Source organism: Streptopelia decaocto, assembly GCF_964273445.1.
Source record: "Streptopelia decaocto genome assembly, chromosome: 7".
Classification (NCBI taxonomy): domain Eukaryota; kingdom Metazoa; phylum Chordata; class Aves; order Columbiformes; family Columbidae; genus Streptopelia; species Streptopelia decaocto.
The window spans coordinates 26,318,652-26,335,491 of NC_138661.1; the positions used below are offsets into that span (position 1 = coordinate 26,318,652).

Here is a 16,840-nt window from a genome sequence, read left to right on the forward strand (position 1 = left end):
ATGATACTTTGCCACTGGTTTTCCTTAACAACAAACTCTACACCTTTAATATTTTAAAACTCTGTATAAAACTGACTGTTCCCAGTTTAAAAAAGATATTTACAAAATGGAAGCTAGGACTGAAAATATAAAAAATACACTATCTTCTGAACTATAAACCATCTCTTATTTATCTTTTAAAAAATCACTTCCTTCAAGTTGTACCAAATAAAATGTCCCCTTCTCTAAACCAGAAGAAAAGTAATTGTAATGACTTACTCAAGTCCTCAGCTTCAGCTGCCAACCCTGTAATCACATTAACATTCCTGTCCATAAGGTGTGATGCAGTTAATAGGTTGGTAGTTTGAGACATTGCACTGTATTGCCTCCTGCTGGAAACCACTTCTTTAAATATTTTATGAAGATCACATAATGTGACTATGCCATATGTAATCTTCATTAAATGTCTGTCACTAATTGGATTACTTAATCAAGAAAGATTTTTGAAGAAAGGCAGACCTGTACCAGACCCAACTGCACAAATAATTTTTTTCCTTGAATGGGTTAAGGCAAAACCACACATTATAGACAAGAAACTGATGTCTCATGACAGTCAGCATCTTTCTCCATTTTCCTTTCAGAGGATTAGTCATAAAACAGACTCGAGCTCCCCAGTATAAAACAATATCTGTTCACTAACAAACATATCTTAGCAAATACAGCCAAACAGTTGAGTTTGTTTTATTAAGGGGGTTGGTACAGGAGAAGATGGATGTCAATGTTTAGCCACGCTTTAGTTGTTTGTTTTTTATTCACTTGAAAATACATACGAAAAGTAGTATCAAATATTTGAGTTTATATCATTTTATTTGTTTTCACACATACAAAAAGTAGTTTGCATATTTGCTCAGCAATCTAGTGAATGATCTAAGATTACATACACATGCACAGCTCAATACAGTGATACAAGTGCTTCTATCTGCTTCCAAGTAAGATGTAGCATTCATGTTTGAAATATCAAAAAAATATGCAGAGGTTCTTGGGTGATATGATTCAAGAAAAACCATTTTCATGACCTTTCCGAGACATGTACAGTGTTCCTCATATTTTGAAGAATAAAAAAAAAAATATATTAAAGTAAAATTCAAATAGAAGAAGCACAAATAGCTAACCATTGTCAAGTATGCTGCAATAGATCCAGTTAAATGTAACTCAATGGTGTAACTACCAGAAAAAAGTATTGCAAAACTGCATTTTAAAGACTAGTTGAAAGTAATCTGTATTTACTTGTTCATAGGAAATACAAAGTATATAGAATGTCCATTCTGTAGGAACAGAATGGACAATGGACAATCAAAGCAATGAGTTTGAGCTGTGAAGGCTTTTGTGTTATTGTTTCTTACTGAGAAAAATCAGAAATCCTACAAGTAAACCCCCAAAAGCTAGATCCTACTTGTATTCACTGTGCTCAACTGTCAAATATCAGGCCATTGTGAAGGAAACCATAAAAAAGAATAACAGCTGCAGCTTCATTAAACACAGGCAATCCAAACCCTTATTATCATATAGGCAGTTCTCTGCCATATGGAACTGGTTATGGTGGTCACTCAAAGGACATTGCTGCCTCCAGCACCGTGCAACAGCAAGTAGGAACAGAGCAACATGGTGTTCACACAATATGCCATGAAGCATTTACCTTCCATTGCCCAGTGACCTCTGAACTTTAAAAATGCCTCTTCCAGAGGACAGCCGCAGCACACTAATGGCTCACCCTATTCCTGCTTCATCTCAGTTTGTTCTCATCAATTGCCTCCTCACATTTGATGTCACCTCCATCAAAACCAAAAACATTTTAACTTGCAGATGTTATGAACGCCTGAGGCAACCTCAGATCTAACTTCCAATAATTTGCATTTGATATGCTAAGGATATACATCCCCTGAATTATATCTAGTCCCTTTGTGGTCTAACATAGGAATCCCTCTCCTATTGTTCTTGCTGTTAGCACTGTAATAACTACTGCTATTGCAATGTTAACAAAAGACTACTAATAATTCAAGTACAGTACCAATTCCCAAGGAATCATCAAGTGAGAAATGCAGGTAGAAATGATAGCTTTGATTCCAAAGACATGTTTTCTAGAGTCAAGAGTTACAGCCATAAAAGCACCACATACGTGAAAACACAGCACATGATCAATAGAGTTCTATTAATAATAACTAATTAAAAACAATGGTATTATAAGTTGCAAATGGTATCACAGCAGTACAGCCTTATCCTGAATACTTACATTTTCATTTGGTGAGGATTTTTTTTCCATTTATTTTTTCAGCTGCACTATCTACTTAACATTACCTGTGCTTCTTGCTGACAGGTCTAGAGGTGTCTTTGCTAGTTGTGGCAGTTGAGCCATTACCATATAAAATAATTACCTTCATTAAGATTACTTGGAAAAGATTACTCCTTAAACAGGTAGCTTAAAAATGTATCTTAAAATGCCCTACAACAACATTCTTCTGACATTCACAAAAGTTTTATGGTCCAAGCATGCCTGAAAGTCCACATCAACAAAGCAGCAAAAACTGACAAAACACAAATCAAAATATCAAAAGATCCTTCTCAGTTGCTGAAAGCTTTTATCTTATAAGCTGCTCACTTTTCAAATACATTGTGCAATAAGAAGAACCTAAACTTGTGGCAGGACTGCTGGATGTTTTCCACTAGCTATGCTGCCCATCTTTATTTTAAAAGCAAAAGAAAGTAGACTGAAAAAGTTCCACCATTAACATCCTTTGCAACACATACTGAATAGACACACAAAAACCATTAAGCACCAGGCAGATGGGGCTTTCAAGGTTAAAGCAGAGAATGCAAAAACAATTATTGAAAAAAAGTGAAAAATACAGGGTGTGTAGATGGGACTCTTTTACCAGGAGACTTCTCAATACAACATAAATTCAATTATCAACATTATCAATACCACTCAAGATCACAAACATGACTTTAAATCTAATAAAAATTAGTTGGATGTAGGATAACTTTGGTAACCCACATTAAAAATCTAAATTTTCAATATTGGAAGAGTCAGATGAAATTTCTTGCCTGGGAAGAATACATAACGAGTTTCATCCAGTCTAAAATTTTGTGTTTTCCCAGGAGACGTATGCCCTACTTGGGCTGCGTTTCCCTACAGACTGTTCCTATTGGGCTAAATTGAGGTTAAAAGCCAGGAAAGAAAACTGGGGGGGGGAGCGGGGAGGAGGTGGGAAAAAAAGAAAAACTCTTCCATGAGATGGGAAAAGCAAAGAGAGTCTCTTAATTGTGAAGAGAATGAAGACAATATTGTTCTGTAAAAACAGGAAATTGTAGCTAATGAGTGATCTGAGCAGGAAAAAGACCTCAAGTTCTTTCAAGTCATGTAGCAGAAGCACAAGACTTTGAAAGTCAAGGACTACATGCTCATTTTCATCTCCTGAATGTAAAGCAACAAATGGAAGAATTACTTGCATTGTTGCATGTGGTACCATTATCTTCCTTTAAGGGATATTTCTGCCACTTATAACCCTTTATAAATCCTTGAGTCCCAGTTAACTGTCAACCGATGCACTACACGAATACGGCACACTGCAAAACTAAGCCCTTAATAGCTTTTTATATCGGTCAAGACACTGAAAACTATGTTGTTTTTAAAAAGGAGACAGCTAGTGATCAGGTGAAAAAAATACGAAAATAACTTTTTTCATGAAATGCACTGATGCCATTTCAATGGGCAATACTACCATGAAGAAACAGTTGATCATTAATCAGCCATTTACTGCAAGGGCTCTTTTTGAGATTTTTAACAGAGAAAAGTAAAAGAAATAATTTTCTCTCCCAAAAGTAAAGAAGGAAAAAAAGAAAAAAGAAAAAAAGACATTTGTCATTGAGTGATTATATACTTGTAGAGACTTACTTGAAACAAAGCAGCATCGCGTTGTTCTATTACTGCATTCATTTCCTCGGCTATTATTTTCTTTTTACGTTCTTTGGTCCTGTGTATTCGATTCAGAATTATAGCTCCATTCTTCAGTATATCTATTCCTGTGTCTGCATTGTTTATTCTGTTCAGTAATTCCTGTAATGTCTACCAACAGCATTATATGTTAGTCAGACATGAAGTTTTAATATATTTTATTTAATATAGGGTTTTAATTAATAGGCACATGTGAATTGTAAATTGACTGAGTGAAGTTATTGAATTTTCATATTGCAGCAAAGATGTACATTATTAGTGTGTCAATTCTTCTTTTTCCCACATCTTAGTTCTTGAAACCCACTCAATTGAACTTAAGCCTCTAAGATATAAGACTGACATCAAGAAATCTCCTCAGAGAATGGCTTACCATGTCATTTTCTTCAGGGTTAATATTTTCTAGCCTAGAAAAAAGGGACACAGAAAGCCTGATCAGTAGCATTTCCTTAGTGCAGCAAAATGAGTTCGCTTTTTAAATCTTTAGAACCTCAAGTAATTTCATTCTACTAGTCTTTAGAGTCAACCATGACACTGAACATATTAAAGTGCCACCTGCTCGACTCCATCTTCCAATAATGCTCCATATCTTCAGCACTGACTTCAGACTGTTAAGTTATTAATGTTTACTGCTATATATGACTACAAGGATCAATTGTTCATATGTGCTTAGATGAAGAAAGTTCCCCAGTGATAGAAATGACTGATGCTCTTATTTTATTTATTTCTGGGCTTACAACTTTTACCTGACGTTGTATTTTTGTTATTTTTACTACACCCCAAACGAAACAGGACAGGAATTTTCCAGATAATTTTTTTTTGTTTTCATTTTAAAGTCATTCCTTTCCACCTCTCTCTTCCAAAATTAGGAAAAAAAACTAGTTGAAGTTTCCTTAAAAATATTTTGATTTTGTATCTTGCATAAAATAGCAAGCTAAGCCAATTCTCTGCAAGGCCATTATTTAATTCTGTAACAACACTCCTCCCTTTCTATTTCAACAGAACATATATTGACCTGTCAAATACAAAGATGATACAAGGAATTTAGTCATACAGCATTGAACAGGGGCTGTGCAAAAGCAGTGAGCGATAGCACAAAAATCTACTAAATGGTATAGTATGCATTTTATTTTACCTAAGGTTAGTGATATGGACAGCGTATTATTTAAAACACTTATGTGTATTTTAAAATGGAAGAGACCTCATTTCTGGATAAACAAGCATATTAAAGTTACCTTACCACTCCATTACTCAGTGGTGTCTTTGGCTAAAGGTAGGTCTGTCACTAGATATTTTAAAAGACATAGTACCATTAAACATCTACTAAAAAGCAACACACACTTTTTCAACAGTGCTGTGACAGGTGCTGCTCTGAAGTCAAGATTTTAGCTAGCAAACATCACAGAGCACTTGACAGCACACTAGCACCTTCTACATTAAAGCATTAGTTTTACCAGGTTACAGTACATAAGGTATAGTAAATTAACCAGTACAGAAATTCTTTAAATAAAAAAGAAATTATTCAGAATGTACTACCAGTGTACAACAGCTGGTATATCTGGAATTCACAAGTAGTAAATACTCCAACATATACAGGCAGCACCAGAACTAAACAAAACAAAGTAACAGCTAACCTTTGCTAGGTTTGACTTGTATTCATGAAGTAACACAAACCATAAAATAACAAACATACTATAAGTCCAAATTCTCAGAACTGGCTCCTTGACTCCTTGTAGAGTTCCTGTTTTAGATTTTTACATTGCTCTAAGTGTCACTTCATGTGGGACTTAAAAATGGATCTCCAGCTAGTTTGTATTCACAATGAAAGGAACGGTATTTGTCAAAGTAAATTAGCAGGACTGACCCCGGCTTCTCCAGAGGACTTCTACCCTGCTAAAAGTGTGGGTCAACAAAATCATCCAGCCGACCAACAGGCTGGGTAAGCAAGAAACCTTAGGGAGAAATGGGGCTGGGAAAAAGAACAGGAACTTCCACTAGAAGTGTAGCCCTTCAGCATACTCCTGCCACAAGGGATCTGTCTGTAGGTGTACATACACCTCCTTAGGTGACAGTATTTTTTAAAAAGCAGCATCCGAAGCTGTGCATTTTCCATGCTGCCTTTCCCTGTGCTGTGCACAGGCAATAAGTGACCTTAGATCTCTCATGATTTTGAACAGCAGTAACCAAGGATTCCTTGTCCCCATATTTCTACACACATTCTGTTAACGTAATACCTAGGGCCAATAGGACTGAAAGTATTTTGGTTGTTCAAGTTAAATAATGGCAACAGAATTTCTCCAGCTGCCGATTTAAAGAAAGCATTAAGGCGTTTGAAAAAGGTTGGCAGGATGTTCAGTATTGCCCTCTTGTAAAGATCTGTGATTGGAATAAGTCCAAAGCAGATGGAAGGAATGACCTGTGCTCTAAAACTCAATGACTGTGGCACAAGTAGCCAATATTCTTAAAAAAAACAAAACAAAACAAAACAAAAAACCTTTACATGCTTCACACCTGAGACAGAGAAATTGACCTTTTGAACAACCAGGATCAGGAAGAAAATATTAAGCATGGCAATTCAAAAGTTCCAAGATTCCAGAAGAAACTAAAAAATTAAATAAAATAAATCAAGTCCCTCATGGCTCATCTCATCACCTCTGCTCCTTTCAAAGGATTAGTGGAGTGGTAAGGCGAACTCCAAAAAAATTTTAATTCACCCATAGTAATAAACTACTTATAATAAAGAAGTTGAGAAAAGTAATTTCCTCATCGGGTTGACTCTGCTTCTGAGAAAGCAGCACCTCAATTTGACTCTTCTCAGTCACAGTCCTGGCTTGTTCTTCCCATTGCAAAATGACAGGCATCCAGATATAGAAATGCATGTTTGCACCTCAGCTGAGATGTTATCACAGTTAGTAAAGATGCCCCATGTTCTGAAGAGCCTGAGTGCTCGAGCCAGGCTGGTGTTCCAGGTGTTTGCAAGGTGTGCAGTTGCATGAATAAGCATCCTGTAAGCTCAGAATAAGTGGACCAGAAGAAAAGCAGCTGAGCCTGATGGAGGCAACCTGCCTTCTTGGTTCTGTAATGCCCAAAGATTTCAAAAATAGTAAAGAACTTTCTTGAAAAAGAAAAACACCCCTCCCCGCAGCCAATAATCACAACATTAAATGTTTCCCTGTACCATACCATTACACTTTTTGGAAAAAATATCACATTGTCCAGAAGGTGCTGTCACATAGATGACTGCTATGGATCAGGGAAGAGCTATGGTTAGCATGACCCTGGTCAGGTTGCGCTAATGGATGCAAATCATTGTAGGCTGATGTAATACTGAATATAAATTGGTGGAGTGGAGCAAGATATCTTTGAAGTTTCTTACGTTGTCTGATATGGCTTAAGAAGATCCTATCAAACTTGCAATTTGGTTGAATGAGTAGCAAGGTGTTAGGTAACAGTTGCACTTCATAATCGTAAAGGTCTTTTCAAACATAAACAATTCTATGATTCTATTCTATGACTCCAAGGTAAGGAAAGAGCCAGATATTAAGACATTTGATGTAGTGAACATGATGACTACTTTAACATAAAGAATCCCCTTCCAGAAGATTACCTATGGCAGTTAATGCCCAGTAATTCATTACCATTAAGTACTTGCTGCATGGATGATAAACAAATTTTAACGAACAGTGGAAACAAACAATGCTTTTGGGCACTCTACATTTGTGGCTTTGTCAATTAGGATTTTTCTTTTACTGCTCTGATGACTGACATTAAAACTATCAATGAAAATAAAAGCATGTAACATTTTTCAGAAGCCTTCAGCAACATCTTTGTAACCTATGGGAGGCATAAGCCTGCTTGGGATCTGCCTAAGGATTTTGTTCATGTCCAGGATGCCCTCAGTGACAGGTCCCACAGCACCCACCGACGATGTGCAAGACCTGAGTGTGACTCTTCCAAACAAGCTGCCATTGCCACAGTCAGTCTCTGTAATGCAGAATGGGAGACCCTGGAAAATACTGGACCTACGATCTTACAGTACATATGGAGCCTTGGCAGGGACAATTCTTCTGAATTAAATTGGTTTTGGTCTCAGTCCTGTGTCCTGATGCTGGCTGTCATAACAGCAAATATCACACAGAAGCCTGACCTGCACCCTTGCAGCACATACAGGAAGAGATACCAGCTACAGACAATGGATCACTGGTTTAGGCAAAGATGAACACATATCAGGTATTGAACCAAGCGTAGCTGGCTAGCCCATGGCAATTTTTACCCGTGTTGGGTTGGTTTTCTCCATAGGGAAATCTCCTATAGAAATTCTAAGACTGTGAATGGCATCAAGGTATCATGCCTCTTTATAAAGCATCAGAAAGAGCACTCAAGTGGATGACAGCAACAATAACTGCTACTCTCTAAAAGATAGAAATAAGTTATAATAGCTTGGCCCCAAGCTATCAGCCAAGGGAGTTACTGACCCTCTACTTGGAGCAAGTACCATTTTTGTCATTATCAGTGTATCCAGTGCCTTCTGCAATTACATTCTTTTGGGGAAGGTAGTGCGCACATTCTCCCAGAAATGGAATTTCTTCTCTTTTCTCATCCTTCTGCTTAGAATAGAGTTGGTCTTCCAGTACATGAGTGAAGCAGACAAAAGGGGGTGAAGGGGAAACAAGCGATGGTGTTTTGAGGGATTCATGTTTAGCAAGACCTGCTACATGTGTCTATGAATTCCACTGCTTAAAAAGCAATATGTCTCTCACACATTTAATAACCTGTTATTTCTTCCAGAAACCCAAAAGTCATTGACTAGGTCTGCAAACCAGAATAATTAATTTGCTGCAGGACTTGAGCACTTTAACTCCAAAGATCTTCAGTTTATGCTAACAGCTTATGCACAGTGTCATTTGATGTTTGCGGCCATACGTAACTTTCCTGCTTTCTTAACTCTTGGAACGTACAAAATTAGAAGAGTGACAGAAATAATTGGAAAGATTAGAGTAAGGCTCACAGCTACAATGTGCAGATTATTATAATTTATTTAGATAGCATTCTCTGGCCTTACCTACAAAAATATTCAAAAGAAGAAGACTGGTTTTCTGTCATAAAGAGGAAAGAGTGTTCTTAGTAGAATCAATTTTTTAAACATAATTGCCTGCCATTTAGTTGACTAATGACTATTCAGTCTCCCACCACGAAAAACTTCTGTTTGCTTTGTATTTCTCTTGGCAGAACAGTAGGAGAAATTCCTTAGCCACTCTAGACTTTGGGAGACTACTCTTCAGGGGACTATCACACACAATAACCAAGATGATCACAACTTGGAGAGAGAAGGATAGGTAAACTGTACCTTCAAAGCTGCCTATATCCTGAAGTGAGAAAAGAAACTGTTCTTGATCTTCCTCTCCCACCTTAACAGTTTAGTTTAATATGAGACTCCCTATTTCTGTTTTGTTAAAATGGCATACATTAAACTCTATGAAGTATTTATTATATCCTTATTGCCTTACAGGCTGCTTCTATGCTAAAGATAAGAAAAAACCATATATTTTGACTACATCACCCACATCATTAGTAAAATTTTTGCTGAAGGAAATGTCTAGCGGGCTTAAAGGCTTGATTGATTTCCTATACATTGCAACTTCTGACTGACACTCTTGTACTCCGTGTCAAAAGATCCCTGTAAAATGTCACATTCATCTTATTCATCCCTGAGTAAATCAATACCAAAGCTTTTGATTATATTTTTAATTGTTGTGATCAAAATTATTCACCTTGTTGTGAGTCTCCAGAGAAAAATATGGTCTTATAAGATGGCTAACAAATTAATCAATAGCACAGTTAGACTAACACTAGGTTAGTATTTCATCATAGAGAAGTTTGTGCTAAGCTTTCCTACATAACCACTGTTGAGCAGCTTATGATAGTCACAGAATGACCCAACAAGCTTTTTGCACAGGGCCGGAAATGTATACTTACTCTTTGAGAGACTCTTCTAAACGCTGGACTCGTAGAAATGCTTCATCTCGCTCTTCATTGGCTAACCTAAGCCTTGCCATGACAGCTTCATCACGTTCCCGTTGAGCAGAATAAACTTCTTCCACCAGAGCTGCAAAAGTAACCAGTGTGTTTAACAAACCAGTTTGACAAGGAAAGACATTATTAGATGCACTTATATGGGCCTTTGCTAGTATTTCCTAAAATCAACATTTCTCTGCTGGCCTCATTTTACTCCAGGTAAGGTCTATATTACTCTTCAGACACAACAGTAAATTGCTGTTGATTGCTAAAATTAATACTTTAAGGGAATGAAATAAAGCTACATGTTTTCAAATTTACTCCAGGTATAATCAAACAGGGCAAGGAAGTGAATTTGCTTTGCATTTTGAATACTCGCTTAATGGAAAAGTAATTCTTTAAGCTCAGAATCATATGAGATGCTTGTATATTTCTTCTAGAACACAGAGTTAAAAGTAATGATCCACTAAAACGACTTCTACCATCACACTGCTTCCTATCAGGGCAGCACACTGATATTAAATATTAAAAATTCTAATATTTTCATAGTCTGTCTCTGCTATCACAAGAGTGGCACAGCTGGCATCTCTCCTTCTCTGCCAAGCCTTTGCTTTATTGTGTAATATAGTGTTATATTATCTGTTACGGCATACACGGACCTTGGAGCATTAGGTGCCAATAAACTAAGATTTACTGTCTATCCTTGGGAGCAAACTAACACCTTCAAGCCATTCCTCATCCCGAGCTTACGTTTTCTTCCTGCCTCTCCCCTGTCAATATGTCTAACACCATCTCTGGCACACTGCCAAAATCCTTACCTCGCCCCTGCCTCCACTAAAATCTTTATTCATACTTTCATCATTTCCCTCTGCAATAGTACAAATCTCTCCTTACAGTCATCATAAAACCTTTCAGTTGAGATGTCTAGGGACTTTCAGGATGCCACAGTAAGACCGCTGTCTCTCCAAGACAGAGGACTATATCCTCTCTGATTGTCACAGGCACCTGCAAAACACTCAGCTGAACTCTGTAGGTCCCAGAGTTCTCCATGCTCCCCTTCTAAGTCTGCCAACCTGGTGTTTAGCCAGTCTCCAAACACCATACTACAGTCTCGTTCAAATTTCGGCATTTATTTCTCAAGAACCATCTGTATTAAGCCATCGCTGCTGGGCTTCCTTACCCCCTTCAGAACTCTCTGCTCCTCTCTGAACCACTGCTTAAATCATTAAGTTAAGATCTCAAAGAAAGGCTTCCTCTCTGTTCACTTTAGCCTGGAGCTTTTATCCCTCCATTCTTAGATCAATTGACGTCAACTTTGTTGCCTTTATAGGTTAGTTTACGTTTACTTCACCTTTGTACATTATTGAACAAAAACTTCATAGTGTGATATAACATAAAACACTTTATGGGACAATAGAAACACGGTAGTACATTTTGGTAGCAGCTATATTGCTGGCATAAAATACATTTTTTCAGTACTGAAAAAAACTCAAAACTCCCCAACCAACCAAAATACAAAGTGTTACGTTTCTGTACAGTTCAGAAGCAGTTCAGATAACCAGGGATTTAAGAAAAGTGATAAGATGAACAAAAAAAGAGTCTGTAGAGATGAATTAGGAAGATGTTCAAGGTAGGAAAGCTATTCTCTTGTCCCCAAGCTGCGGAGAAGAGTGTTACTGAGGAGCAGGGAAACATTTTTTGCAGGTCTAGAAGAAGGCTGCAGGATAAGAGCAGACTGGATAAACGAAGACAGGGAAAGAGTAAATGTTACTTCTGGAAGTGCAGTCCCTTCTCTCACAAAAATCTGCAGAGGAGCTACAAGCCTAGTTATCAGGCTGGATTTAATTCTCTTCTATTTGAGTATATACTTGTTCCATAAGTAGACTGTATTTTTGTCTTGAAGATCTATTTCCCCTGTTCGCAACAAGAAAGCTTTGCTTGACATGGAATGGAAAAACTAAGGCATGAGTAAAGCAGCTGCAAAACTGCATGCACACAGATTGGTGATCAGGAATAAGTTTGCAGCACTTGCAGAAAATGAGTCCAATATTTGCAAAGGCAGGTGGCTCAGCAAGAACAAGTTGTATGAGGCGGGCTGTGCGCTTCAGCTCACCAGACTTTCCCCTGTTTTGCTGAGATCTGTGATGGCACGGAAAGTAGTGCTTCAGCAGTGACTGCCTGGGTAAACTACAGTGCAACTGCTTTGTCCTGGTTGGATCTGGAACACACAAGCAATTTAATTCTGTATGGTAATTATTATCTATCGGTACCTTAACATATTTGTTTACTATAGCTTTTCCAGTAAATTACATCAGGTTATCTGGCACCATGCCAGGGACACTGGACAGAGAACGCTTTCCATAAAGCTGCAAGTGGAAACTTTATGCAGTTTTCATAATGAAAACAAATGCTGGAATGAACAGAAAGCTGTCTAAAATAACTGAAGATGTGGCACTTATTACTATTCTGGGGTTAATTAATTTCCAGATTAGCTAACTTCTTTCTGGTGTCTTTGTGTGCATCCTTTCTTCTGTCAGACAATATCCCCACATCAGCACAGAAAACCACAATTTTGATGACAGCTACAACAGATCACAACACAGAGGCACAATGTTTTGGCATATCTAATTCTCTTTCTGCCTAACTATAACCAATGGTAATAATAACTATACAGGGTTTTTTTTTAAGCAGATTATTGTTTATTTGTCCTTAAAGAAAGTAATGTACATACAACAGTATGAACATATTCAGAAAAAGAGATCTTTTAAAGTTACTTAAATATCCTGCTTATCTCAAATCTTACCATCCTTGATCGCAGTCCAGAGGCTAATTGCCTTGAACAGTGAACCCTTCCCCCACACAAAGGTCCATTACAAAATGCTGCCTTTTAACTATTAGCTGTGGAAAAGTGACTTAAATTGAGCATTTCTTTCTTGTTGTTTTCTTATTCTTCCATTAAATTAAGCCATTGGAGTAAATATCCCAATGACCAGGTTCACCAACTACAATAAAAAAAATAGTAGTTTCATATCTACTACAAGTGTTTTGCTTTTGCTTCTATTTCTTAAAAGTAACACTGCAAGTTAATTTTTTTAATATTAAAACTGACTAGGGAAAGCATATAAAATAATGTAAATTGCCTGTGTGATAATCTATGTTGAAAAAGAAAAAAAAAGGAAAACAAGAAAGATACTTAGCTACCCGGTGTTTTAATACCATGTAGCAACACTGACGCTGCCCACAAGAAATTACCCATTTAAAAAAAACTTAAAGTCTTCATCTAACTCATTTTAATGGTCTACAGAAGGCTAACTCACCTGATCCCTTTACCAGCCAAAGCTTCTGCTGAATTTAGACATTTCTGTTATCCAATGCCTATACATTTCTGACTCTATTTAATCTTTGACCAGATCCTTTTTCAATACTATATGGAATATTATAACAGTTAAACAATTGCAGGTAGTCGGAAGTATGATGTTGTTAACAATAACATTGGCCATTCAGATTGACCTACAGATGAGTCACACGTAAAAGTTCAGGACCATAAGGATCACAAGATTCCTCAAATAAGCCACTGAAATACACATGCCTTTGGGCTGCAATGCAGCAGAAAACCAAAACATTTGCTGTCATATTTAGGAAATATGTGAAGTATAAGCTGTCCAATGAAAAGTCTACAAGAGAGAGTGACATAAAAATCCTCCTTATTAAAAAGAGTAGAGTATGCAGATTATCATTCCTATGCTTCTTAAAAATGCCAGGCAAAAGTTAACTGAGAGTACCAAGTCAGGCTGCTAAGTCCTGTTCAACACATGGCATACCCAGCAAAACACCAGCCCCGTGCTGGCACACTGACTTGGTGCCTGATTCAGTGAAAAAAGTGATCCAGCTACTTAGTCACCAACTGCTCTGGTCGATACCACAAGGTTTTTCTTGGAGACCTTCCAATGGCACAGCAACCAACCCTATCCTGTTTATCTTGAGGCCTGACCAACAAGAAATATAAATTCTCATAGAACTCATGTTTCAAGCAAGAAAATGACGCACAAAAATGAAGTATGAATAGTCAAGTATTAAGGTAAAATGAATTGTGTTATTTACTAATCCATATACATACAATGACATTGAAGAGTTAAAACATTTAAATCCCCTACCGCTAAATTAAGAAAAAAGGATTATTTTCCAGTGTTTGCAAACATTGTAATATGCACAAATATGACATTACTATTTAGTTGCATAAATTTAATTTGCTTTAGAAAAATTTAATAACATCTTTCTCCTCATAACTAAACCCCCTGCATACTCTAAAAGAGCTATTTTAAAAGAATCATTATACTAAACTCATCAATTCTAAAACATTTTTAGTTTTTAGTAAAGAAAACAATTGTAAACAGAAGAGCTTTTGTAAGATAGCTAGCTATTACAAAGTTCACTTAGAAAATCAATATAGCATTTTAGCTGGAATTTGCTCATTAAACACCCACAGCTCTAATGCAAATTATGATGGAATGAATAAAGCAAATACATATGCTTCTTTCTTTTTATTAAATGTAAAATCTACTGTTAATTGCATCTGGTATGTCATATAAACTTTTCTCCTTAACTATTAAATGGAAGCTTTTACAAAAGTCATTAGAGATTCTCTTTCTTTGACTTGTATAAATTTCAATATTTGTTCAGTAAAGGTTCACAGCAGTTAAATTACATTAACAAATATTATTAGCTACTATGTAAGCCAACTAAGTAAAATACTTATATTGCAGGTAAAACAAATCAATGGGTGTTTACAATAATATTTGGATATGTCCATTTTAAACAAGCTTATCAAATATCATGTAATTCTTAGTCAAATGAGAGAGACTCAAAGTAGGTTTTTTCTTCCCAAATACTCAAATTTGTTTAGTAAGCTAATTGTTTTCTAATATGGGCAAAAGTAAATATGAAGAAGATGAACCATACAGAGTATGAGTTTACAGAGTCAGAGCAGTGTACATATTTTCTTAGTTGAACCTGATTCTTTCAGCAAACCTATCTTCTACACTTCTTAAACTACCTTTAAAATACAGCAGTAGTGAGAAGGTGTGTTGGAAATCAGTCTAGTTTAAACAGTGGTTCATGATTTTCCAAACACCACAATTGTGGGGGAAGGGAAGGAAGCACGGTTCCCAGGAAAAAAGTCTGTTTGCTGATTTCCTAGCAGTCTTCTGTGTAAATAAAAAAACCTGAATAGCAGAGGCAAGAAAGAAGAAATTGTTAGGATTTGAAACACCTATGGCGGCAGAAATCACTTCACATTACTCCTTAAAAAATGTAAAATCCAAATATAGGACAGATCTTATAAGTAAAAGAGATCACCACCCACAGCTCTACCACAGAAGATACAGTAAATATTATGACATTTATAACACTGTAACAATTGGCTTTCAAGATAAGTCAGTTTTACAGAAATGACAACAATATTTTGGACTTTTCAAGGTGTTTGAGAGTAACAGAGGTGATGAAATACTGCTTTTGGCTTTGGACTACACGAAAAAAAGTGATCAAAGAAATAGTACGATTAAAATTTTGCTAATAGTTTTTGTAACAAGCAGTAGTTATAGTGATCAGTTACTTCCCAGAAAAAGACATGGTGAGAAAGTTTTTCTGTTAATAACAATGTATTGTTGCAGAAGGTCAGGGTTTTGCAGTTTAAGATTTAGTATTCAAGATCAGTGGTTGCTGAACAGTAAGTGACTTGGGATTTTCTTTGGCATTGATTCTGGTACATTCAAAGTAATTTTACTAGTTACTTGCAGCATTTGAGCAACAAGAAATACAAATGTGATTGTATTTTTTTACAAAAAAGCCTCTTAGCATCTTAAATATTTAAGAATTGACTGAAAGAATAACAATTAATGACTCAGAAAAACCTTTGATGCATGATTCGACTTCTGTTTCACACAGTTATAGAGCTCTAACGTAGGAATGAATGTTCAACTCAGGAGGAAAATGAGGCAAAGAGTATTTTCTACCTTTTGGAGATGTATATTATTCCAAAGGAAAGCAGAAACATGAAAGAACTTGCTTGGCCAAGTCCCACTTGGAATTCAAGATTCCTGTAATGAACTTCTTGTTTATCTTACGTGGTTACTTGCATGAAAAAACTCAGCTGAAATTTATCCTACACAGAGGCTTAATCAAAGCTTTTTGGGGATTTTTGTTGTGTTTTCACTTTGGATTTCTGAGTAGCAGCTACACGAATGTGAGGCATTAGGGAAGTATACTGGGAAAAGAGGTTCAATGATTACCTGCCTTGTCTTTTTAATCAGTTTTCCCATTCTTGCCCATCCTTGCTGTGTCTCTGTCTGTCTAATCACAGAAGGACTTGGAAACTATCCTTGCCATTTCCAGATAGACTGATGTTATGAAATTTCATTTAACCATATGGATATATGCTTGTATTCCTTACAGAAATACAAACATGTATGTATTTGTTATCCAGTCATTTTAGAAATCAAAATCCTCTGGGACCTCTTTCTGATAGATTTAATGGCTGTGTTTGTGATTCTTAAATAAGAAGTCAATCTTATCATAGTCATATACATAAACAAAATAAACCCACTCAGATTTATTGCACTTCTATGAAAGACCTTAAAATGTGTCATTAATTTGTTTCTGCACATACATGTTACAAAATGCAGATAATCCCTAGAAATGTTCAAAGCCTAAGGCCCTTACACAGTTCTCATTCAGGTTAATGGCAAACTACCACAACCTCCAGGGCTGACTGTCAACTTAGAAATAGTGCTGAAACGTTCTATTATGAAACATACCACTTAAGTTCCTAGATCTTTTTCT

At 36.4% G+C, this 16,840-nt stretch overlaps 1 protein-coding gene across 1 annotated transcript in view; it reads right to left on the reverse strand.

Moving 5' to 3' along the window:
- The window catches only part of MIPOL1 (mirror-image polydactyly 1), a gene marked incomplete at its 3' end in the record, with an annotated part of 192,035 nt that overhangs the window by 115,074 nt on the left and 60,121 nt on the right, over positions 1-16,840 (reverse strand). The window contains exons 8-10 of the mRNA XM_082057458.1: positions 9,965-10,094; positions 4,362-4,395; positions 3,932-4,102 (exon numbers count right to left, since the gene is read on the reverse strand). Of these exons, the coding sequence (XP_081913584.1) occupies positions 3,932-4,102; positions 4,362-4,395; positions 9,965-10,094 (335 nt within the window). The remainder of the gene's footprint in view (positions 1-3,931; positions 4,103-4,361; positions 4,396-9,964; positions 10,095-16,840) is intronic.